Below are 24,034 nucleotides of genomic sequence, written 5' to 3'. Positions count from 1 at the left end.
GCGATTTTCACCCGAGAAGATAACGGACGTTGCAACGCGAGGCGGAGCGGAGACCACGACCCCGGGCGGTGGGACCAAAAGGACGGCCACGTGACTCCGGGCGCCGCCTCTTGATTCCAAACGGTGTCCGAGGCTGTCATCAAAGCTGTTAGTGATAGTAATGGTTATAGCTAAAACAATAATACCTGCTTTATGCCAGGCATGCCAGGCACTGGTAGCTTTTTCGTACCTTTTATCATGGACTTCTCAAAGTAAACTTGTGTCTTAGATGTTATTAGTAGTTTCATCCCACATTTAAGAAAACAGGCTTGTGGAAGTTGAGCTAGTCCATAGCCATTGATTTGCATTCTGAATTACTTAATACCATTTCCTAGTTTGAATGAAATCATCGTTAATTTTTGTGTGTGTGCTCTTTTACTGACCATCAGCACAGTGGGCCCAGTAGTAGAATCAAAAGCCTAGGAATTGTCCCCACATTAGGATTTGAAAGAGGGCCCTTTAGGATATGTGTGTTTGGGGGATGGGGAAGGGAAGGGCAGTTCTGCCCTAGTCCTAGCTTCAAAAAGTCCCAAATGGGAGGAAGGAGGATTGGGAAGAATGGTTTGCCTACATATTTTCATATTCTTTTATAAGACATAAGATACTGTCCTGGCTGGTGTGGATCAGTGGGCTGAGTGCCAGGATGCAAGCCAAAGCGTCATGGGTTTGATTCCCAGTCAAGGCACATGCCAGGGCTGCAAGTCAGGTCCCCAGTTTGGGGCATTGGAGAGGCAAAGGGTCAATGTATCTCTTGCACATCGATGTTTCCCTCTCTTTCCCCTTCCCTCACACCCCACCCTAAAAAAAGAGTTTTAAAAACAGAGAAACAGTGAGAATGACTAAGTATTACAGACTGCCATTGGCGGTTTAAAAAAATAAGTGATAACATCTGCTTATCTTAGAAATATGTAAAGATAAACACTAGCAAGACAAACAGAATGTGTAGCCTTCAAACCAGCGGATGGATGGATCTGTTAAAGTTCTTGGTTTCAGACAACAGCAAACGACATGGCCAACTCAAGCAGAAAAGGAATTTATTGAAAGACTCAGAATATCAAGAAAACAGGCGGAAAGGAATCCCCAGCAGTAGCCTGGACAGGATGCTGCTGCCCTGAACACGTCTGCCCCTGTTGTCAGGGGTCTTAGTATCACTTGCTCTGGGTAGGAGTCCCATGTAGGTCATCCCTCTGGCTGTGTGCCAGCTATGGGCCACACAGTGACATCAGCAGTGGAGAATGTGGGGAACCCTTTCAGCTTCTGTGGTGCCACTCACTGAAGGATTCCCCTTGATAGAAAGGGAGTTCAAATCCTAGGGAGCCCCCATCCCCCACAAAGGCAACTCCTCTCTACAAGGAAAACTTGGGACAAAGAAAACTTGGTGGATCCATTAGAAGACAAGAATGGGCCCTGGCTGGTGTGGCTCAGTGGACTGAGCACCGGCCTATGAACTGAAGGGTTGCAGGTTCGATTCCCAGTCAGGGCACATGCCTGGGTTGTGGGCCAGCAATAGGGGGCACATGAGAAGCAACTGACTGATTTATCTCTCACACATTGATGCTTCTCTTCCCCTCCCTTCCCCTCTCTCTAAAAGTAAATACATAAAATCTTTAAAAAAAAAAAGAAGACAAGAATGGGGAAGGGGAGAAGGGGAGACTCAGAAATACACAAAAGAAGATGAGCTCCCAGATGTCAGATTGATTTGGACCAGATCCATTTGGAAATACATCTGACTAAGCAAGAATAGGTGTGAAGTGCTGTGTATTTGGCATTTCCCAAGTAGACACTTAACAGAAGGAAGGGTGGGCAAATGCAGCTTTGTTTGTTTATAAGATTGATTTTCAACTTTGAATGACCAAAGAAAATAACCCTTTTTTCTGAGAAGGAAAGGATGATTCTAGTATGTTCACCTTGACCCTCAGAAATACTGGCAGAGAGGGTTGTGTGTGTCGGCCATGGGCTCAAGGACCCATCAGGAAGGAGGCAAAGATCAGAGGAAGCAGATAGATTAGGAGAAAGCAGAGCGGTGGAGGACTGGGAAGGCGGAAGGGGTCGAAGAATACATCAGTCATGGGGGCAACAGAGTCAGGGCAGGAAGGAGGCAGTTCTGGTCAAGAGTTCACCCTGCCCCAAAGGAAAGCACTCCTGGAGGTCCCTGCAGTGAGGAAGCGACCAAGGGGCTGAGAAGCCAGGACGACAGAGAGGTCTCACAGCTGCAGGAAAAGAGCAGTCGGCCATCTGTGTGGACTCTGATGTCACCCAGGTTAATGGCAGGAGTGGAGCAGACAGGAAGTACAGAGGACCCAAAGTCCTAAAAATGGGAGGAGGGGGGATGTGGGTGACAGGAGCCAGCCCTGGGGACTCGGGAATACTGCCCCTGCCCTGAGCAGGCCAGAAGAGTCAGTTGCCGGGGATGTGCCTCCTAGAGGGTATAGGATCTGGCTGGTTGCCCTTTTCACCTCCATCCATTTTTCTCAAGGGCTGAGCCCAGAGCTGCTGTTTCCACTCTCCAGGGTAACCAGTGACCTGTGACGGGTGGCACCTATCCACAGACAAGCTGTGGAGACACTGAAGAGAGTACACTGAGTTTACACTAGGAACTCGTGCTTGCTGGTATCTCATGCCCCTCACTTTCCCCAGTCTGCCCAGCACCTCTCTGCCCATGGCAGGCCCTGTACACACTGACCAAAGTCCCTTGGGAGCCTGAGTCGCCTGTTACTTAAGAGGCTTGTGTCCCTGCTCAGTGCGGCTCAGTTGGTTGGGGTGTCATCCTGTGCACCAAAAGTTTGGGGGGTTGATTCCTGATGAGGGCACATACCTAGGTTGCAGGTTTGATCCCCAGTTAGGGCACATATGGAAGGCAACAAATTACTGTTTCTCTCTCTCTCTCTCTCTCTCCCCCCACCCTTCCTCTCTCTCTAAAGCAACAAACATATATATTTTTTAATTTAAAAGAAAAAAGAGGCCCCCAGGAGCCCACAGTTAGCCTTTGGGAAGAATTGCAGGCTCCAGCCTGAAGTATGGGGTCTGGCCACTCCCCACACGCCACCCCAAAGCTCCCTGGGAGGTCATTTCAGAGGAGACACTGGGCGCTCACAGCTCTGCACAGCCTCAGCTCACACTTCTTTCTCCAAAGAAGCCCCCCGTCCTGTCTCATATACAGTGGTGACCTCTGGAGAGTAACGTTATGGTGGTTTTTTGTTTCTTTCCCTTTAGATTTAATTCTTTCTTTTAAAAAATTGTGGTAATATACACAACAAAATTTACCATCTTAACCATTGAAGCATGCAGTTTAATATTGTTTGAGTATATTCACATGGCTGTGAGACCAGTCCCCAGAGGGAGCTTGGGGAGGCGGCGCACGTGGAGGTCAGGGAGGGACTGGACTGGGTGGGGGCTGGGTGAGGATGCAGAGAGTGATTTCCGCCTTGATAATCTGAGATTATCAGTTGGTTTTGTTACAGCAGTGACTTAGGCACACGCACAGAAAACACAGCTAATGTCGACGTGTGGCGCTCAGAATGTTGGGGCCCCTTTCATTTTTTGCAAAAGGGACCGAGGCCTGGAAAGGGGAAGTGATTTGCTTGATGCCATGCAGCAAGGTGGCAACAGGGGTGAGGCTGGAACCTGGTCCCCTAGACTGCTGGCAGCCCTGTCACCCAGCAGCACCACCAGGTGGAGATCCCAGAGGAGAATAAACTGACTTGGGGCTGGGGAGGGGAGGGGTCAGGTAAGCATAGGGTCCCAGGTGGAGGCCAGAAGCTAGAGAGGGACAAAAAATGCAAAGGAAAGGCAGGGGCCCCGGGAAAACATTTCAAACTGGTGGCAGGAGTGGGGGACTTGCTGTGCCAGTGAACCCGCTGCGATGGTCCTACAGGGGGCCTGGAGGGCAGACAGTGACCTTATATCCCTTCTGGTACATGGTGGAGGCAGCAGTCACTGAGGTGGCTGCAGTGGAGACGGGGCACACAGGAGGACAGACATGAAGCCATCCATGCAGAGAAGGGCAGGTGTGGCTCTTAAAGTGGCATGTGGCTCTCTGGCTCCTCCAGGCAAAACTGCTTTGAGGCTCCTCTACGGAGGGGGTCAGTCTCTCGCCGCCCTCCAGGGCCACTGTTCTTTGCCAGAGGCTGGGCCTGCTGCCCAGGAAGCCCACGTCACAGAATGCTGGCCGTGCTCACCCCGCTGAAGCTGTAGGAGCTGCTGCGGAGTCTGTGGCGGTGGCACCAGGTCCCCAAGCACAGGGCTTCCCGGAAGGTGTCCTGGAAGCGGGTGGACATGAGGCTGTAGAGCACAGGGTTGGTGGCCGAGCCAAGGTAGAAGAAGACGCCAGACATGACGTGCACATACTTGAAGGCCAGGTGCAGGCCATCGGTCCATTCGGACACAAAGCTCCACATGAGGCGGTCGATGTGGAACAGGGCCCAGCAGACGCCGAACACCAGGACCAGCACAACTGCGGGGGCAGAGAAAGGAGGCTGGATGTCCGCCGGAGCCCCCTCTGCTGCCTTCCCCACTCCAGTGTGGTCCACTCTTCCTCACCTCCCCTCCCATTCCACAGGCCCCCCATGCCCATTGTCCATCTGGAAGTTTCTGGAAGTTTGCCTGCCCTGGCTGCACCCCTGTCAGAGATGCTGCTCTCACCACTGTCACAGACTGGGCAGTGTGTGTGTGCCCTGCCCTGTCCACAGCCGACTGGACCAGGTGCAGACACCTGAGCCAAGCCAGCCTGGCCCGATTGCCTCGCCATGGAACTTGGAACTGGGTGACTCTTAGCTGTGGATACCGAGCCCCAGAGTGACACAGACTGTGCAGCTAAAGCCCACTCTGGGCGCTCCCACGGGGACCATGCTTGCTGATGCATAAGCAGAGAGAAGCAGGAGAATGGGCCCATTCTACAGCAGCAGATGGGAGGTTAAAGAGCCAGAGAGCAAGACAAACACACACAGCCCACCTTGCCTGCCTTGGCCCCAGAAGCCCTCCCAGCCCCAGCCTCCAGGTGTCCAAGGCCCAACTGAATGTCCTGCCCTGCACCAACTGCCCACTTCTTGGGAGCCCACCCCGTAGCCACAGACACGAGAGGCTAGCCAAGCCCCACACTCCTCTCCCCAGCCTCCTTCCAGCCCTTGTCTTAACCAGCCATGACCTTCTTGGGTCTCTGTCACCAGCTCCGCCTTGATTTTTGTTTCTTATTACTTGTGTTTGCTCAGCTGACTGACCTCCCCTGAAGTCTTTCCCATCTCACCCCAGCGTGGTTTTCCTTGTAATCCCAGATTTCAATGTCCGCAGCACACAGCCTGGTGCACAGTAGGCCTTCAGAAAGGTAAGGTGGGGGTAAGAGGAGTAGAGGGAAGGAAGAGAGAAGAAAGCCAGGGCCCCAACCCAGCAGGCAAGGCAGCTTTAAGGACACACCCCACCTGCCCAGGGTGAGAGCCACCCAGTTGAGCAGACTTGGACCCTGTGGTCTGGGGAGTCTGAGGCAGGGGCGGGGTGGGTGGGCAGGGCCAGTTCTTCACAATGCAGAGCTGGGAGGCAAGCAAGGAGCTCCAGGGGATGACAAGTGACACCATGCTCTGGGCAGTCATAAGGGTGGGCCTCTCTCTGGGAATGGGGCAGTCCCCAGTTAGCTGGCTATAATCCCATGGCTTTGACCAAGGCCTCACCGCCCTGTCCTGCCCGGGCTCACCCCACCCACCTACCTGATCCAGGCCCTGCTGGGGTGGGGTGAGATGCGGCGGGAATCAATGATTGGTTTAGCATCAGTTTGTCTTGCTTCCCCAGGGCCACTGTTTTTGAAAAAGAGCCAGGTCTAGGGCACAGTGAGACCCAGAACCTCACCCCAGCAGGGCATGCTCTGGCCCGCCCCAACCCCCACTTCTGCCCTGATTCTCCCACGCGCTGCACACCAACCGTCACAGACACACCTCGTGACGATTCTCTTTTAGACAATGGTCACTCCTGTGGTCCCCAAGGGACTGCAGACGTAGAAGGGAGAAATCTCCAGCTGCCCCCAAGTCCCACCATGTGCTTCTGCAGGTCTAGTCACTTCAGCATCCTGTCGCTCTGGCGCCAGAGCCCCCTCTGCTGCCTTCCCCACTCCAGTGAGGTCCGCTCGTCCTCACCTGGGGGTGGGCCAGGACCTATCTCCGCCCCTTAGAATCCTTTCCTCAAGAAGGTGGACCTCTGTACCTGGGACCTGCCTTCCAGGCTGATGTAGGGAAAGAAAGAGCCAAGACCTATTTAGGATCCAAGATGAGATCTCTGGGGGGTGCAGAGCCATGGACAGCTCCACCATCCTGGAGCCCAGCCAGGTACTCCTGCCCTGTCCGTGCCCTGGTCCATGACCAGGGCTGGTGTTATGGGTGTACCACCTGTGCACATGCACAGGGCCCCGAGCTTAAAAGGTTTTAATGCTCTGCTGTTGCTGACTTGACATTCTTAGTAATTTTTGAACTAGGAATCTGAATTTTCATTCTGCACTGTGCCCCGCAAATTATGCAGCCCGCCCTCCTGTGAGCCATGATTGTCTTTGGTGTGAGTTTCTCAAATGGTAATCCAAAGGAGTATCCATGCACGCACACACACACAGGCACACACCACAGTGGGCCGTGTGATGCCAAGCCTCACACTCTTAACCCAGACACAGTCCCTATCCCTACGTCCCAGAAGCCCCACCTTCGTGCCCTGTGCCTGGCTCAGCCCCTCTTCCCAGGAGCAACACTTACACAATGTCTTGGTCACCTGTGTTCGACTCCTGTCCTGTAGTGGCTGGAGCCTGCGACTGTCCCTGGACCTGGCCTTGCCCCGGACCCTCCGCCTGAACAGCAGCAGCCTCTCACGCCGCAGCTGTAGCCCGATGAGCAGGTACAGCACGCTGATGATGGCCATGGGCAGGCAGAAGAAGAACAGAGCGGTGATCTGGATGACCAGGTTGTAGAGGGCCTTTGGGCGGACCAGTGTGCACACAGCCGAGCCGGGCACCGTACCCCGGCAGGGCACGACCAGCTGCTGGATGCCGTGCAGGCTGGTGTTGGGCAGAGAGCAGAGCACGGCAAGGCCCCAGATGGCCCCGAGCACACGGCGCACATGGGCCCGAGTCATCGTGGACCGTACCTGCAGCGGGTGCACCACGGCCACGTAGCGCTCCACACTCAGGGCGGTGACATTGAGCACAGAGGCCAGGCAGACGGTCTCAAAGAGCAGCGTTCGGAAGTAGCAGCCACCAGCACCCAGCAGGAAGGGGTAGTTATGCCACATCTCATAGAGCTCCAGGGGCAGACCCACCAGCAGCACCAGCAGGTCTGACACGGCGAGGCTGAAGAGGTAGTAGTTGGTGGGCGTGCGCATGGTCTTGTGGCGCAGGATGACCGTGCAGGTCAGCCCGTTGCCCAGGGTGCCCACCACAAAAATCACCAGGTACGTGACACAGATGGGCACGAACAGCTCCGTCTGCTGGGGCCCCAGGTACTTGAGTCTGAGCTCCTTGTCCGTCAGGTTCAAGTCCTTGGGATCGAAGGCCTTACTGCCATTGCAGGACACCGGACTGCTTGTATTCCCGGGGGACATGTCTCCAGGGAAGATGGAACAATTGGGGCAGAAAGAAACCTGTGGAACAGAAGACAGAGACACCCAGAAAAGTCATGCAGAGAACCCTGGCTCTGCCATAACCCAGCATACCAAAGGCGCCATTATTTTACGTACTACTGGGAAAGACAAAATTCTGCCATCCATTGTAAGAGGCATTACAACTTCAGAGATGTAAAAATGTACATCTTAAAAATGATAAAACGTGGCCCTGGCCGGGTAGGTCAGTTGGTGGGAGTGCCTTCCTGGTGCGCCAAGGTTGCCGGTTCAATCCCCGGGTCATATGCAAGAGTCAGTGAATGAGAGAATAGGTGGAACGACAAATTGATGTTTCTCTCTCGCTCTCTCCCCCTTTCTCTCTCTCTAAAAAAGTCAATAGATAAAAAAATTTTAATGATAAGAAGGGGGCTTCAAATTTAAATTTCACGATCTATGAAACCCCTTGACTAAACGATGAATCCTTCTGAGCACGGGCTTTGCCATCAGTAGCCCCCCTTGGAGCTCTCCCTTTTCAAGCCACAGACTTTGGGACAGGTGCTCCCCGTTTGGGCATCAGGGAAATGGACACAGTGTGCAGTATTGTGTAGTATTTAAAGACGAGGACTCTGGAAGCAACTGTGTGGGCTCGAATCCAGCCCACCCACTCCCGGGCTGTGTGACCGTTGCCTGGTAACCGCTCTGCAGCTGTTTCCATATTGTGAGGACTGAGGGCACTTAATCCATGAAAGGTGTTAGCATGGGGCTTGCGTGACACAGAAGGGCCAGGTTATCAGCATCTCCGAGTCACTGAGGGGATCAAGGGCTAAATACCATAACGCTGATCCAAGAGTTGGCTCTTCTTTCTGTTTTCCGTGACCCGAATGGTTAGATGTGGAAATACCTGATGTATTTCATGCTGCCAGTTCTGGGGTTCCCTCTCCTCTCTCGGGCTGCCCATCTCTACTAGTCCACTGTATACAGTGATTAAGAGCTGAGGCCACATACTAAACAACCTAGCCTGGGGTCAAATGCAGCTCTGCCAGCTCTAGCTGTGACCTCCCCTTCTCGTGCCTTAGTCTCCTCATTTGTGAAATGGTGTCAAACAAATGGTGTCAAACAGAGCCTACCTTATAGTCTCTGGGAAGGTTAAATGAGACACTTCACATAAAGTTCTCAGGAACACTTGGGTGCGTTTGGGGTGCTGTTTGGGGTGCTCAGTTTCAATGCAGAGTTACGTGATCCTCACTCCCCATCCTCACTCCCCACATGGAGCAGGAAGGGTGGTCCAGCGGGAGGGCGGTGGCAGCAAGCATTCTTTTTTTAAGGTTTTATTTATTTTTAGCAAGAAACATCAAATCATTCAGTTGCCTGCCACGTCCTGCAACACAGGCATGTGCCCTGACTGGGAATCAAACTGGCGACCTTTCAGTTCGCAGGCCAGTGCTCAATCCACTGAGCCACACCAGCCAGGGCCCCCCAAGCATTCTTAATGCTGCAAATCTTCCTCCTCTCCAATGCCTCTACCTAGAAGCACCCCCCAGCCTCCTTGCCCCTCCCACACCTAATCCCCCATTGTGGGATCAAGCTGCATTTTCATCCACTCAAATGTTGCCTCTGCCTGCACCCCATCTGCTCCCCCTACCCTGCTGGTGCGGGAGCCAAAGGCAGCAGCCGTGGGGATGAGCTGGGACCGTGCATCTCAGACCAAGGGTCAAGAGAGGCTCCCTACACCACGGGGAAGGGTCTGCGTGGCCTGCAATAAGACGAATAACCTGGAAGGCTGCGAGTCTCGGGAGCTGGGGACGCCCCAACAGGAGCCTCCTCTCCCAGGAGCCTCCCAGGAGCCCAGGGAAGATGCAGCCCGCGCGTTCCTCCCGCCCCCTCTCGCCCAAGTCCCCGGCCCGCGGTGTGCCCTTGTCCACGCCGGCATCTCCCTCACTTACCATGCCGTCTGCAGCCCGAGAGATCCAGGGGCCCGGAGCACCCCCGAGGGACAGAGGCAGCGCCAGGAGCGGTCAGACTAGACTGGCCGGTGTCTGGTCCACCCGCAGCCCGCCCCTTCGCCCCGCCCGACGGTGGCCCAGGCGCCCCGTCCGGGACCGCCGCTAGGGGGCAGGGCTGCCCCCCCTACCCCCGCCGCTGGACCGACACGCTCCGGTGGGGCGACCCGCACACCCACCCGAACCGCAGCGGTTGGGTTCTCACGAGCACCTTCCTCTCCCGGAACCCTTACAACAGCCCGTTTCACAGGTGAGAAACCGGCCTCAGGGAGGAGTCCGAGGGAGCTGGGTCTCAGACGGTGTGCCCGTCCTGCAACGTGCTTCCTTTTAGCAAAAACCCGTGCTGTGACGTCCCTCCAGCCCACTTCCTCCTGCCCCACGTTTCAGACGTGGCTCCCAGCACATCCCACCAGCCCCTCGACGTTCATAAGCCCCCAAGGGTCTCATCCTGCCTCTTCTCCCTCCCTCGGGGTCCTCCACCCCCTGAGTCCTGGCCCTCAGCCCTGCCGCAGCCGCCTTCTCCCTCCAGCCCTGCTCCCACTGCCCAGTTGGCCTGAGCCTTCCACATGTGCCTTCTCCGCTGAAACCTTCTGTAGGGCTTTCCTTCCAAAAAAGAACACAGATATAACCCGATGTTGGACCTCCCTGGCCCCACGTGCCTTCCTGGTCCCCTTTACTAAATCTATCACCCCCAGTACCCTCCCTCTCTTCCACTCAGGTGTCCCCCCTTGTCCCTCAGCTGATCACAGGATGTCTACAAGGAGGGAGGGAGGAGTCTGTGGCAGGGAAGAGCCACATGCTGGGATGCTGGGACCCCCACCACCTCCTGCTCCCCTCAGCTGTACACATGTAAACCCAGCAGGGAGCACCTTCCCTGCTCCGCCCCATCCTCCTACCAGCTCCTTAGCTGGAAGTTATTTCATCAGGAACTTGCAAGGGGGGCTAGAAACGTGGACCTCCTCGGCAAAAGTGCTGGCTCTTGGGTCTGATTCACGTAGTCCCTCTGTGTGGTCCAGAAGTCCTTGGTTCTGACAAACACCTTTCCAAGAGCCCCACACCCCAGAATCACACTTTGACAAGCACTGAGAGGGGCCCAGGACAAAGCCCCAGGACCCAGAAAAGCTGCTGGTAAGCTGTGTGCATGGGAAGAGACTCAGCCCCTCTGTGCCTCAGTTCCCCTTCCTGTAGAGTGTGCTTACTAACCATTGTTACCTCTATTGCAAGCGCGCAGTGAGAGAGAGTGTGAGGGTTCAGCACAGGGCTGGCATATGGTCAGCACTCAAGAAAGCTGGGTGGGATTATCTCCAGTCAGTGACAACTGGAAGCACTTTCCATGCCCCTCCCCGGTCCCCATGAGTCTGGCCCTGGGAACTGGGAGTTAGACCCTCTCTCAAAGCCTCCGTCAGGCCTGCCTTCCTAGGAACTGCACATATAAACATAGCTCGAGGCACAGGGAGGTTGAAGACAGTTCAGGGGCAGATGGTCTCCAAGTCCTTGGGTTAAAGGACTCTGGAGTTTCCCAGAGAGTTAATTACTGAACCCCAGAGGAGTGAGCCCAGTGAACCCTCCTAGATCACGGCTGCTCTCCTATCAGAAGAGCAACGACAAGCAGGCTCATCGCTGGGAAACCAACAGCAGACAACACTTAACATGTGACTAGCGTTTTTGACCTCTGCCTCCATCAGTGGGACACACACACTCACACACATGACTCTACACACACTCTGAGAGGCCTGAAACCCACTGTGGACCCTTTGGAGATGCTCAGAGCCCGGGAAATAACGGAGAAGGCCCCCTTCGCTGCCTCACAGAGGCAGAGTAGCTCCCACTGGTCAGGAATTCCCACAGCTGGCTGCATCACTCACGTCATTAGCAGCCATCAAAGACGTGTCAAGCTATAGCCCCCAAAAGGAGAGGCCCAGTGGCCATGCATGGCTGTAGCACTGTCTGGAGAGCATTGGGTGCCCTGGCCTCTGAGCCTGAGCTCAATGTCTCTGGTTATATTTTGTTCGCTTTTTTCTTTTGTTGATTATGTTCCTGTTAATGGTGAGATCATATGGTATCTGTCCCTCACTGCCTGGCTTACTTCACTTAGCATAATGCTCTCCAGTTCCATCCATGCTGTCGCAAAGGGTAGGAGCTCCTTCTTTATCTCTGCTGCATAGTATTCCATTGTGTAAATGTACCACAGTTTATTGATCCATTCATTTGCTGATGGGCACTTAAGTTGCTTCCAGCACTTGGCTATTGTAAATTGTGCTGCTATGAACATTGGGGTACATAGGTTCTTTTGGATGGGTGTTTCAGGGTTCTTAGGGTATAATCCCAGCAGCGGAATTGCTGGGTCAAAGGGCAGTTCCATTTTTAGCTTTCTGAGGAAATTCCATACTGTTTTCCACAGTGGCTGCACCAGTCTGCATTCCCACCAACAGTGCACTAGGGTTCCCTTTTCTCCGCATCCTCTCCAACACTCGTTTGTTGATTTATTTATGATGGCCATTCTCACTGGTGTGAAGTGGTATCTCATTGTGGTTTTAATTTGCATCTCTCTGATGGCTAGTGATGCTGAGCATCTTTTCATATGTCTCTGGACCCTCTGTATGTCCTCTTTGGAGAACTGTCTTTTCAAGTCTTTTGCCCATTTTTTAACTGGGTTTTTTGTCTTCCTGGAGTGGAGTTGTGTGAGTTCTTTATATATTTTGGAGATCAAACCCTTGTCTGAGGTGTCATTGGCAAATATGTTTTCCCATATGGTTGGTTCTCTTTTCATTTTAATGCTGTTTTCTTTAGCCATGCAGAAGCTTTTTAATTTGATGAGGTCCCATTTGTTTATTCTTTCCTTTATGTCCCTTGCTTTAGGGGACATGCCAGTGAAAATATAGCTGTGTGGAATGTCTGAGATTTTCCTGCCGATGTTTTCCTCTGGGACTTTTATAGTGTCACGACTTATATTTAAGTCTGTTATCCACCTTGAATTTATTTTTGTGTGCGGTGTAAATCAGTGATTGAGTTTCATCTTTTTTTGCATGTAGCCATCCAGATCTCCCAACACCATTTGTTGAAGAGGCTATTTTTACTCCATTTTATGCTTCTTCCCCCTTTGTCAAATATTAATTGACTGTAGAGACTTGGGTTTATTTCTGGGCTCTCTGTTCTGTTCCATTGGTCCATGTGCCTATTTTTATGCCAGTACCAGGCTGTTTTGATTACAGTGGCCTTGTAATACAGTTTGATGTCATGTATTGTGATCCCTCCTGCTTTGTTCCTCTTTCTCAAAATTGCTGCAGCTATTTGGGGTCATTTATGGTTCCATATAAATTTCTGAAATGTTTGTTCTATATCTGTGAAATATGTCATTGGTACTCTAATAGGGATTGCATTGAATCTATAAATCGCTTTGGGTAGTATGGCCATTTTGATGATGTTAATTCTTCCAATCCATGAGCATGGTACATGCTTCCATTTGTTTGTGTCTTCCTTAATTTCTTTCTTCAGTGTTGTGTAGTTTTCTGAGTACAGGTCTTTTACCTCCTTGGTTAGGTTTATTCCTAGGTACTTTATTTTTCTTGTTGCTATATCAAATGGGATTTTTTTCCTGATTTCTGTTTCTGATATTTCATTTCTGGTGTACAAAAATGCCTTTCATTTCTGAGTATTGACTTTGTATCCTGCTGTTTTGCCAAATTCATTTACTCGAGTAGTTTTTTGATGGAGTCTATAGGATTTTCTATGTACACTATCATGTCATCTGCAAACAATGACAGTTTTACTTCCTCCTTTCCAGTTTGGATGCCTTTTATTTCTTCTTCTTGTCTGATTGTTGTGGCTAGGACTTCCAGTACTGTGTTGAATAGGAGTGGTGAAAGCGGGCATCCTTATCTTGTTCCTGATCTTAGTGGGAAAGCTCTAAGTTTTTACCCATTGAATATGATGTTGGCTGTAGGTCTCTCATATATATGAGCCTGAGCTCAAGATCACCATGGCAGCTTGGGAGATACCAATGACACCCTGCTGCCTTCCTACTCTGCCCTGAGGTGGCTTCCCTAGGGCCATGCCCATGGTGGGACACTCCCAGTGCTGAGGCATTTCAGGTTTTCTGGGAGTATACCTCAACCTCCTGAGCTTGGCCAGTGGGCATTTTCCCAGCTAAGGGCCAACTCCACATGACAGCAAATCTCCCAAGGGAGGGCCACTGGGACCTCCGGGAGCTGGGTGGGGTACCTTGCAGGTTCTAGAGCATTTGGGACATAGGCCCTCTTCACCCTGCTGACTCCTGAACTTTTCCCCAGGAAGTGATTTGGTACCAAATTTGCTCAGGAACTTTGGCTAAAACTTCAAGAGCTCCCTAGTTGGGGCTTGGTGCCCTCCAAGGGATCACAGCAGGTGCTTGCAGCTGAAATGACTTTCCAGAGACAGAAGTTTTGTTATTTTTGTTCTTGGGAGACACATTGCTTAGATGTTTTGTGCCTCAGTTTCCTCCTCTGTGGAATGGAGATGACAACAAACCTGCTTCGTGACATTTATTCTAAGGATTGAATGAAATCAAGGATGGATCGCCCAGAATGCGCTTAGCCAGCACTTGATGACTATTTTCCAAATAAACAAGAAGTGGTGCATGTCTCAGAAACTTGGTAATTTCTGAACGACAGGAAGTGATTATTAGTATTTTTCTTCAAGTCAATGACAGAAAATAACCTAGAGGTTTCTCTCTTTCCCCTGGGAAGCGGGAGGTACAGAGTGAGAAACTGAAGGACGAAGAGGCCTGGTGGCCAGGCCTGTCTGTACATAGGTGCCGGCAGTCCTTGCCCCACCTTGGGTGGTCTCACTGGGATCTTGCCTTCCGGCCACTCATGTTCCCAGAAAGCTCTCGAGTCTGTTTGGATGGAGACACTATAAACAAGGTTGGGATGAGTGGGTGGAACTTTTATTAGGGCAGGACCACTCTGCCAGGCTGAACCCAACCTCGAGGGGCCCTGAAGCTCCCAGAACGACCCCAGCCCCCACCCTGCTAAAGGCCAGCTCTTTCCCTGAGCAGAGTCCCTTCTGAGCAGGAAGGGGGCAAAGGCTTCCTCTGTGCTGAGGGACAGCAGCCCCAGCAAGAGCAAGAAGTTGGGTAAGGACAGGCAGTGGGACTCGAGCAAGTCCCTTCCTTTCGCCAACCTCAGCTTCCTCATCTGTAGAATGGGGACGTGTAACTTCCTCACGGCGTTGATGAGAGTGGAACCAGCTGGGGCTGCTCCGGTGGCCAGCTGGTGGTCGGTGTGCACCCTGCGGCCCTGCCCAGGGGCGGAGCATCTCTTTGGGCACCGGATTCTGAAGTTGACAGTGGTTATCTCTCAGGGCGGAGTAGGGTGGGAAGAGGGGAGGTATATTCTTTTTGTTTTCAGCTAAAAAATTTTTTTTCCAACAGTCAATATTTGTTTCTTCTATAATATTTATATGTGCAGGTACATATTTTCTCCATTTAAAAAGGCAGTTCCTTGTTTAATTCTGGTGACCTCTCTCTGGGCAACCCTTTCTTCAAGCTGTCAGTAGGGGCAGAAGCCTTACCAGGATGGCTCGAAGAACTTGGACACAGAGGTTGTCACTGTCACCTCCAGCCAGTCACCCACCCTGTTCACCCGAGGTCCCCTCCATTTGGCTGCCATTTTGTCATCCTGGTTGTTCCACTCTCCACTGTGTCACCCCTACCATGCACCTAGGACCCCCAGGCCCAGAGAGAGGAGGGAGGGGCCGCACACAGCCCACTTGTGTCCCCGACCTTGGCTGCCAGGCACCCGGCCTTCTGCCCCACAGCCTCCACTCCTGGCCCAGGCCCAGCACAGGTACTCCCTGGCTGAGACCTCTGGCCAGGAGCCTGGGCCCTGATCGTGTTCCCTGCATGGCCCCTATGTGGGGGCAGTACCCTACCCCCAACAGAGTGGGCGTATGGGCACTGACCACACCTCAGTATTGCTTCAGTTCACTACCCCGGTGCCCAGGAGGGCACTGTCCTCCCATTTCTCAGAGAAGGAAGTGTATGTCGCACCCACTCCCCCTGCAAAGCCCTGCTCTTGACCCACCGACCACACTGGACCACACACCTACTAAGTGACGGCAGACAGTGCAGCCCTGGCTGAGTCCCCCTCGGCCCGACCTGCCCCCTTGGGCCGATGTGAGCTGCGGGACCTCATCTCCCTCACCCTTCAAGTGGGGGTGACCATCCTTTGCCTGTTGCTGTGAGGATACCGTGAGATAATTCTTATAGGCTCCAAGGAACAGGTAGAGTTTTTAATGACAAAACACATTCCAGAAAAATTCTGTAAGACTAGATGAAGAACTTTTTTGAGAATCATTTGAGAGTAAGCTGCTGACCTGAAGCCCAGGCTCTCTGGGTACTTTAGTCTTTCCTGCAGACAGGGACCCTCTCTCTCGCCTGTCACCACAAGGCCGCCATCAACATGGGGAGCTGTGTGGTGAGGCCCCACTGCCCACTAACCCTCAGAACCTCTCTGGTTCCGCCAGCTGTCTCAGTCTTGAGCAGTTCCTCCATCTCCCCTTGACTTTCACGACTTTGACATTTAAGATTGCAGGCCATTTAAAAACAATTATTTATTTATTCATTTTTAGAGAGAGGGGATGAGAGGGATAAAGAGAAGGAGAAAACATCAATTGGTTGCCTCTCGTACATGGCCCAACCAGGGACCAAACCTACAACCCAGGCATCCAACTGGCGACCTTTCGCTTGCGGGAATGCCACAACGGGCAGGGCGGGCCAATTATTTTGCAGAATTTCTCTCCGTCATGGTTTGTCTAGTGTTTCCTCATCACAGATTCAGGGCAGGAGTACCACAGAAAGGGGGTGTGTTCTTTTCTCTGCATCCTGGGAGGCAGCACACAGCTTTGATTTGTCCCGTGACTGAAGGTGGTACCTTTATTCCCTCGATTGAGAAGGAACCTCCAGGCTTCTCCCCTGGAGACTTACTACTTTTCCTTTTGGGATTAATATGTATTTTGTGGGGAGGTACTTTGACGTGATCTAAATGTCCCATTTCTCATTAAACTCTTACCCGTTAATCTCAGCATCCACTTTCGACTCTTGGAGAATTAATTACTACTATGATGGCTGCCAAATGGTATTCTAATTCTGCCGTTCCTTCATTTACTCATTGGCATTGTGCTGTAAGGAAAAATTCCTCTTTTCACTATTTATTTATATCCTTGTGGACTTGAGATTTCTTATTTTCTTAAATAGATAATAATTCATTATCATTATTGATGTTGATGTTTAAATTATCCCCGGTTTGGCCAGTGGGAGCCCCTTCAAACCAGTTCCTGCATCTTTTCCATACTTCCTCATCATGAGCATTTCTGTGTCTTCTGAGACACTCATACTGAGATGTTCCAGGCCTCCATGTATTTCCATGGGACCAGCCTGGAATCAGCTATTTTCCAAGGAGCCCCAGTTCCTTTTTAGTGGAAAGTGGTGTCTAGAGACCAAGATCTGGGTGCCAAGTATGCTCATTAACACTCAGGCCCTGCTGCCTGTGCCCAGGCCCGCTCAGTGAGCAGAATCAGGGAATCCATGTGCGTATGCGTATGTACAAACATAAATATTGTGCATATAAACATACACACCTATTTATTGATATGTATGTTGATATATACATACACATTGATGTCTGCTTTGTACCTGTCTGTAAAAATTGAAAAACATGACTGACATCAGTTCCTCTAATTCCAATCCAATGCCACAGCATTCATTCCTTTCCATCCCCGCTGAGAGTGAAAGAAGCACCTTGTACTTTCAGCATATTTACCTATTGGGTCAACCCCCTGAGTACGTTACCAATCAGCGCCTCCACCCCTCCTTGCAGACCCCTCCTCACCTGCTCTGAAGCCTTGCTCTGAGCTGTCCTGGCCCCAGCATGGACACCCTTCTCACGGCACCCAACCTGCCAGTGGAGGGAATGGCTCCCTCGCCATGAATGGGAATTACATCCCTGGAGTACAAGTTTACAAATAGCTCCCAAAATAGAGAATTTTGCCCCTTTGACTGTGCAGATTTGCTTCTAGAAATGTATGGAAAACAGTAGCTCAAATACAGAGATGAGTCTAAGAAGATACTAGTTACAACCTTCTTTGTAATAACAGAAAATTGGAGGCAACCTAAATTTTTTTTGTCTTAATGTCTTGCATGCCTCCCAGAACCATCTGTCCGAAGGACCAAATTACTGATTGCTGATTGGCTTCCTCCAGGGCTGTAGCTCCCCAGCACTTCGTGGATGTGTCCGTGTGAGGCTCAGGAGGGCTGCTGTGCTTCAGAGAATGTCCTTCTGTGAAGTGGAGGATGCAAAGCATGAGCCTGAGTTGGGACCCTTCCCCCCTCACCCTCCTCAAATCAGAGTCAGGCTGAGGGGAGAAGGCACGGGCTTCAAAGGAACCTGCTATCTCCATCACTGGGGGATGAGCGAAACAAATAATGGTACATGTGCCATAAGGGGCATTGGGCATGCATGTGAGAGGCGGAGGCTGACCCACACGTGCCGTCCTGGAGAGGCATCGGGCAAGATAAGTTGCCAAGAGAAACCTGTGAGGAACATAGCAACGGGGAGGGCTGGCCCCCCAGGCATGCCGATTACTGGGTGGGTTTACGTACAGGAGATGATTGTAGAACATGTGTGAAACAGGCAACAGTGGTTGTTTCTAGAGACTTTCACTTTCTAAAAAATAAATTTTTGTGCCCAGGCCGGGTGGCTCAATCAATTGGAACATCATCCCATAGACCAAAAGGTAGCGGGTCGATCCCCAGTCAGGGCACATAACTAGGTTGCAGATTTGACCCCCAGTTGGGGTGTGTACAGGAGGCAACCAAGCCATGTTTCTCTCTCACATCTCCCTCTCCCTTCCTCTCTCTCTAAAAGTCAATAAACATCCCCTCAGATAGGGATTAAGTAAATAAATATATATATAAATTTTTATGTTGTTTGTATTTCAGAAATCAATGTTTATTGCTTTTGTAATCACAAAACAAAACAAAAAGGTCAACCAAGTGAGTAGAGAGGAAGGCCTGGGGGAATCTGCGGAAACTGCTGGCGACCAACTAAGGGCGCTGCAGATGGGAATTAGAACCAAGTCCCAACACTGGACTAGAAAGAGGCCCAGGGCGCAGCACTCGCAGCAGGAGAGGGCGGGTCTTGGTATCTGGACAAAGGCTGGGTGGTGGAGGGCCTCTCAGTCAGGAAGGGGGGCACAGGAGGCCTGATGGGGGCAGCCGCGGTCACGGCAGCAGGCAGGGCCGGGCCCCTGGCTGCATTTCCTGTGGACACCTGCAAACGTGGCTCACACAGTTTCCTGAGTCTCTCTCTGCCTGAGAGTAGTCTTGAACATGACAGAGTCTTCAGTGTGTTCTGGTTCAGGGCAAAAGTACCAAGGACTAACACCCTAGGAGCGACCCTTCTACTGAGGGATGGAAGTGGGTGCGTAAGTGTCCCGGGCCGCAGGCAGCTTCCCAGACGGCCCTTGGAAGCGAGCCACCTTAGAAGTGGCTGCTCCAGCCACAGTCAGGCCTTCAGAGGATGACAGCCTCGCGAGAGACCCTGGGCCAGGACCACCCAGCTCAGCTGTCCTGGAATCTTGACTCTGAAATCAATAAAATAAAAAACTGTGTGATGTAATAAATATTTAGTGTTTTAAGCTGCTAGGCTTTGGAGTAATTTGCTACGCAGCAATACCAAACGAATAGTCTCATGTATTCCTGGTAGGAATGTAAAGTGGTGCAGACACTTTGGAAAACGGTTTGGTGGTTCCTCGGTGATTAAATGTAGAGTGACCTTATGACCCGGCAATTATACACCTAAGGTGCATGCCTAAGAGAGATGAAAGCATGTTCGCATAAAAACTTGTGTGCAAGTGTTTACAGCAGCATTTTTATGGTAGTCAAAAGGCGGAAACAACCCAAGTGTCCACCAAGGATGCATGGAGAACCAGAATGCGGTCTCTTCATACGATGGAGCATTATTTGGCCACAGAAAGGAATGAAGTGCAGCCTGGCCGGTGTGGCTGGGTTGGGCGTCGTCCCGGAAGCTGAAAGGTCACCAGTTCTGTTCCTGGTCAGGGCGCGTTCGAAGGGCAACCGATCGATGTTTCGCTCTCACATCAATGTTTCTCTCATTCTCTTTCTACATCCCTCCCCCTCTCTCTTAAAGCACACACACACACACAATAAAAATAAAAGGAATGAGTACAGATACATGAAATTGCTTGAATGGACCTGAACTGTGAAAGATGTGAAAACGCCGGTCACATAGTACAGAATTCCATCCCTACGGACCGTCCAGAACCCGGGCAAAGAGCGTGGGCACTGTTCTCCGCCATTTTACACAAGGGACCTGAGCATCTGTGGATTTTGGTGTCCACAGGGGTCCTAGAACCAAGCCCCCAAGGATAATGAGGGACTAATGTAGTTTCCCCTCGGATTTTCCACTGTGGGGGATTGGCCCCCCCTAACCACCACGTCACTCAGGGGCCACCTGTGGATGAGTGGTTGCTTGGGCTGATGTGGGGGGCGGTGGATGGGAGTGAGAGTGAGAGGGCATGGGATTTTTTCAGAGGTGACGAACACCTGAAATTCACCAAGGTGATGTCTGCACATAGCTGTAAATACACTAAAAACCACTGAACGGTGCACTTGTAATGAGTAAGTTGTATGATACGTGAATTATATCATAATACAATTGTTTTCAAAAGCAGGGAACTCATACATCCCATCTTCCTTGCCCCTAGGTGGCAACTCCAAGGCACATTCTGTTCACATACAAGGGCCCAGTGGGAGAGAACCCATTTCCCAAGGCCGAAGCTTGCCCGTTAACAGAACCGTATTTTCTTTCCTCTCTGTCTCTTTTCTCCACCCCATGCTTTCTGGGATCACATCTCAAACAAACAGCTTCACCCAGTTCTTGTCTCATGGTTTGCTTTCAAGGGGACCCGAACTAAAACAATCGTGTCCTGTGCGGTGGGGGTCAAGCTCCCCTGGCACGGGGCTGATTCCAAGCCCCGGCAGTAGGGAGCCCAGCTGGGGGGACCGGACTGTACCCCCCAGCCACCTGTGTAGGGCGAATGAACCAAAGCCCAGAACAGCACGGAGCTGGCCTCAGTCACGCAGCAGGCCTGGTGTGCGCCTGGGGAGGTCTGCGCACGGGCTACCACGCACGTTCGGGCCTGGACATGGTGATGGGGACCGTTGAACAACCTGGGCCTGTTGCTGCCCTTTACCCTACTGTCAGGTTGTGTGGGATGTGCTCATTTCCCCTTTGGCTTATTTTGCCTGTCCCCGTGGTTAGGCTTCATCTGACCACACAAACCACCAAGACAGAGAAGCGGGAGGTTACAGAGGGCTATGAGGGTGGAGTTCAGCAGACTCTGTGGGAAAGGTCAGACCCTTTGGCTGTGAACTTGACGTATCTGATTAAGGGAAGGCAAAGATTACACAGACCAGATGTAAAGTTAGTGAACAAGGAACACCCCTAGAGGCCGCTCAGGGAAGGGGCCAGCATGGAGGGGCATCTCCTGCCCAGTGAGGCCCGGGTCCCTTAGGCCATGAACCTCACCGACCGAGCACAGGCTGAGAGTTGGAGGGGAGAGGTCTGGGCTTGACCCAGAGCCTCACACGGCCTCCAGGCTCAAATTGGGAAATGGGTGCCCGGAACTTTATTCTTTCCCAGTGTCAGGCCTGCTCAGCCTCAGCCAAATGCCTCCACCTTCCAGCAAAGGGCAGCTGGTGGATGTTAGTGCCTCCAATGCTCACACACAGGGTTGCCGGAGCAACAGCAAAAGAGCCTGGGTGAGCTCAAAGATTTCATGAGTTGGTCCTAGAATAAGAACTTTGATTTTTTCTATCTTTTACTGTGATAGCTTTATGCATCAACCTGTCTAGGCTACAGTGCCCCATTACTTATTCAAATACTAGTCTAAATGTTGCTGTGAAGGCCTTTTGTACAGGTGGTTAACATCTTCAAGGAGTTTGTTACCCTCGTCATGTGGGTGGGCCTTACCCAATCAGCTGACGGCTTTAAGAGCAAAACTGAGGTTTCTCCAGAGCAGGACTTCTCCGTCTCAAGACGCATCATCAACTTCCACCTGAGTGTCCAGCCTGCCGGCCTGCCCTGCTGGTTTCAGATTGGCAGCCCCCACAGGCACATAAACCAACTCCTGAACATGAAATACAGAACTAAATATAGATCTATTTCTTTTGTCCTCCCCCAAGGATGTGTATTCATTGATGTTAGAGAGCAAGGGAGGGAGAGAGAGAAGCATTAATCGGTTGCCTCCCATACATACCCCGACCAGGGATTGAACCCACAACCTAGGTATGTGCCCTGACCAGGGATGGATCCTACAACCTTTCCATGTACGGGATGGCGCACCCACCAACTCGGCCTCCCAGCCAGGGCTAGACATGGATCTCTTGGTTTGGTTTTTCTGTAGAGCCTCGATGGATGCCTCTACCCTCAGTGGACAGCAGGCCTCAGAGGTGCTGAGTGGCAGGATATCAAGGACATAGAGTCCAACCTTCAGGGGCATGAGTGTCCCTTTCAGGGGAGACAGTCCCCAAGGTCACAGAGAAACATGTTAGAGGTTTGCTGAAACTTGCCCTACTGCTCTGCACCCTGCCATTGGTTTAACTGAAGTGGCCAAAGAACAAGAAATAACCTTCACAAAACTATCCCAGGACCATGAGATAAACGAAAAGTGTAGAAAGGACTCATGAAGTGCAGTTCCCATAGCCAACTCCCATATACATCAGAGCGGTCACAGCTCTGCCCTGCTGAAAACCCTCCCAAGGCCCCTGGAGTAGTTCCACGTTTAACTGAGCCTGCAGCCCGGCCTTGCCCACCTTGGCTCGCCTTCCCCTTCCCTGAGCCCCCCAGACCACTCTCTGCCGACTCGGGGCCTGTGCACCTGCTGTTTGCTCTGCTGGGAGCCCTCTCCCTGGCACCTCCCCGTACTTCAGGGCTCTGAGAGAGTTTCCTGACAGCACATTCTGGCATGACCACCCCCCCGCCCCCAAATCTCCTACTAAATCCCCTGTGTGTGTCCTTTGTGAACTAATCACAGTCTAGAATGATCTTGTGTTTGTTTATTGCCGGCCTCCCTGCTCTGGTCTAGAAGTTCCAGGACAGTGTGTCCCTCTCATTGGCTGTGTCTCCTCAGGACTGGGTCACAGGAGGCACTATGACACATACCAAATAAAGGAATGATTTGTCAGGTCCTGAGCTCACCCACGTTTGGGCCAGGGCCCCTCCCCGCTTCTTACAGTGCCCTGAGCCAACCCGAACATGCTCCTTGGTGACAGACAGTAGCAGAGCATGACATGCAGGGGTCTAGCTGTGTGGACCCCTGACTGCAGGGTAGAGGACGGACTTGGGCCTCAAGAGAAGAACTTGACACTGAACCAGAGGGAATTGACCTGAGCCCTGAAGAACAGAGGAGGAGGGTTCCTGGAGCAGGAGAAAGGCCTATTGGGTGTGGGGAGCATCTCCACGAACTGGTGAGAAGCCAGAGCACCTCCCACTATGAGCCAGGAGGAGAGTGGTGTGAGCTGAGGGCAGGGTCCGAGAGCAGACTCCAAGATCTTTGGAAGGGTTTTCACTCAGGAAGGGGCAAAGTCTGCTTCTTCACGTGCTGAAAATTCAAAGATTGTTTCTGGCTGAGGGAGTGGAGAGCAGGTGCAGTACGGACACTTTTTTTTTTAAGATTTTATTTTACTTTTAGAGAGAGGGGAAGGGAGGGAGAAAGACAGGGGGGAAAACATCAATGTGTGAGAGAGATATCAATCAGTTGCCTTGCACCCCGCTAGGGACCTGGGCCACAACCTGGGCATGTGCCCTAATGGGGAACCAACCTGCTGACCTTTCTGTTTGTAGGCCAGGGCTCAATGCACCGAGCCACACCAGCCAGGGTGGAGACTCATTTTTTACTGTAGTATCAGCTACAGTGCTAGCATTTTTGAAAATGACGCATTGTCTTAAAACTTAAATAATCAGCCCTGACCGGTGTGGCTCAGTGGATTGAGGGCGGGCTGCGAACCAATGGGTCACCAGTTTAATTCCCAGTTAGGGCACATACCTGGGTTGCAGGCCGGGTACTTGGCAGAGGGCATGTGAGAGGCAACCACACACTGATATTTCTCTCCCTCTCTTTCTCCTTCTCTTCCCCTCTGTCTAAAAATGAATAAATAAAATCTTTTAAAAAACCCAAAAAACCTTAAACAATCATTATGATTGCTAGGCAGAGCCTAGACTGTAAGAGAAGGGAGAGGATTTGGGTTGGTAGCTGTGATAGAAACTGCAGGCTATACCCACCCAGTAGCCATTCTCCTTTCTCCCTCTTTTGTCACTCACAGACCCTAGTTTCCTTGTTTTTCCAAGTGACCATTTATACAGCATGTACCCAGT

General features: G+C 51.7%; 1 protein-coding gene across 3 annotated transcripts in view; it reads right to left on the bottom strand.

Moving 5' to 3' along the window:
- Window positions 1-1,090: 1,090 nt before the first annotated feature.
- Window positions 1,091-24,034, bottom strand: part of NMUR1 (neuromedin U receptor 1) — a 35,575-nt gene continuing 12,631 nt past the window's right edge. For 2 of the 3 annotated variants that reach the window (XM_045198591.2, XM_045198590.2), the window contains 2 exons: window positions 6,762-7,641; window positions 1,091-4,492 (listed from right to left, as the gene is read on the bottom strand). In XM_045198591.2, coding sequence (XP_045054526.2) covers window positions 4,194-4,492; window positions 6,762-7,641 — 1,179 coding nt within the window. In that variant the 3' untranslated portion in view covers window positions 1,091-4,193. Of the gene's footprint in view, window positions 4,493-6,761; window positions 7,642-9,542; window positions 9,631-24,034 lie in introns of those variants that run through there. The other variant, XM_045198592.2, reaches the window with a different exon arrangement.

The sequence above is a fragment of the Desmodus rotundus genome, unplaced genomic scaffold (genome assembly GCF_022682495.2).
Source record: "Desmodus rotundus isolate HL8 unplaced genomic scaffold, HLdesRot8A.1 manual_scaffold_176, whole genome shotgun sequence".
Classification (NCBI taxonomy): Eukaryota; Metazoa; Chordata; class Mammalia; order Chiroptera; family Phyllostomidae; genus Desmodus; species Desmodus rotundus.
The sequence above is the reverse complement of the archived record's forward strand: the minus strand, read 5'-3'. Positions and strand labels throughout refer to the sequence as shown.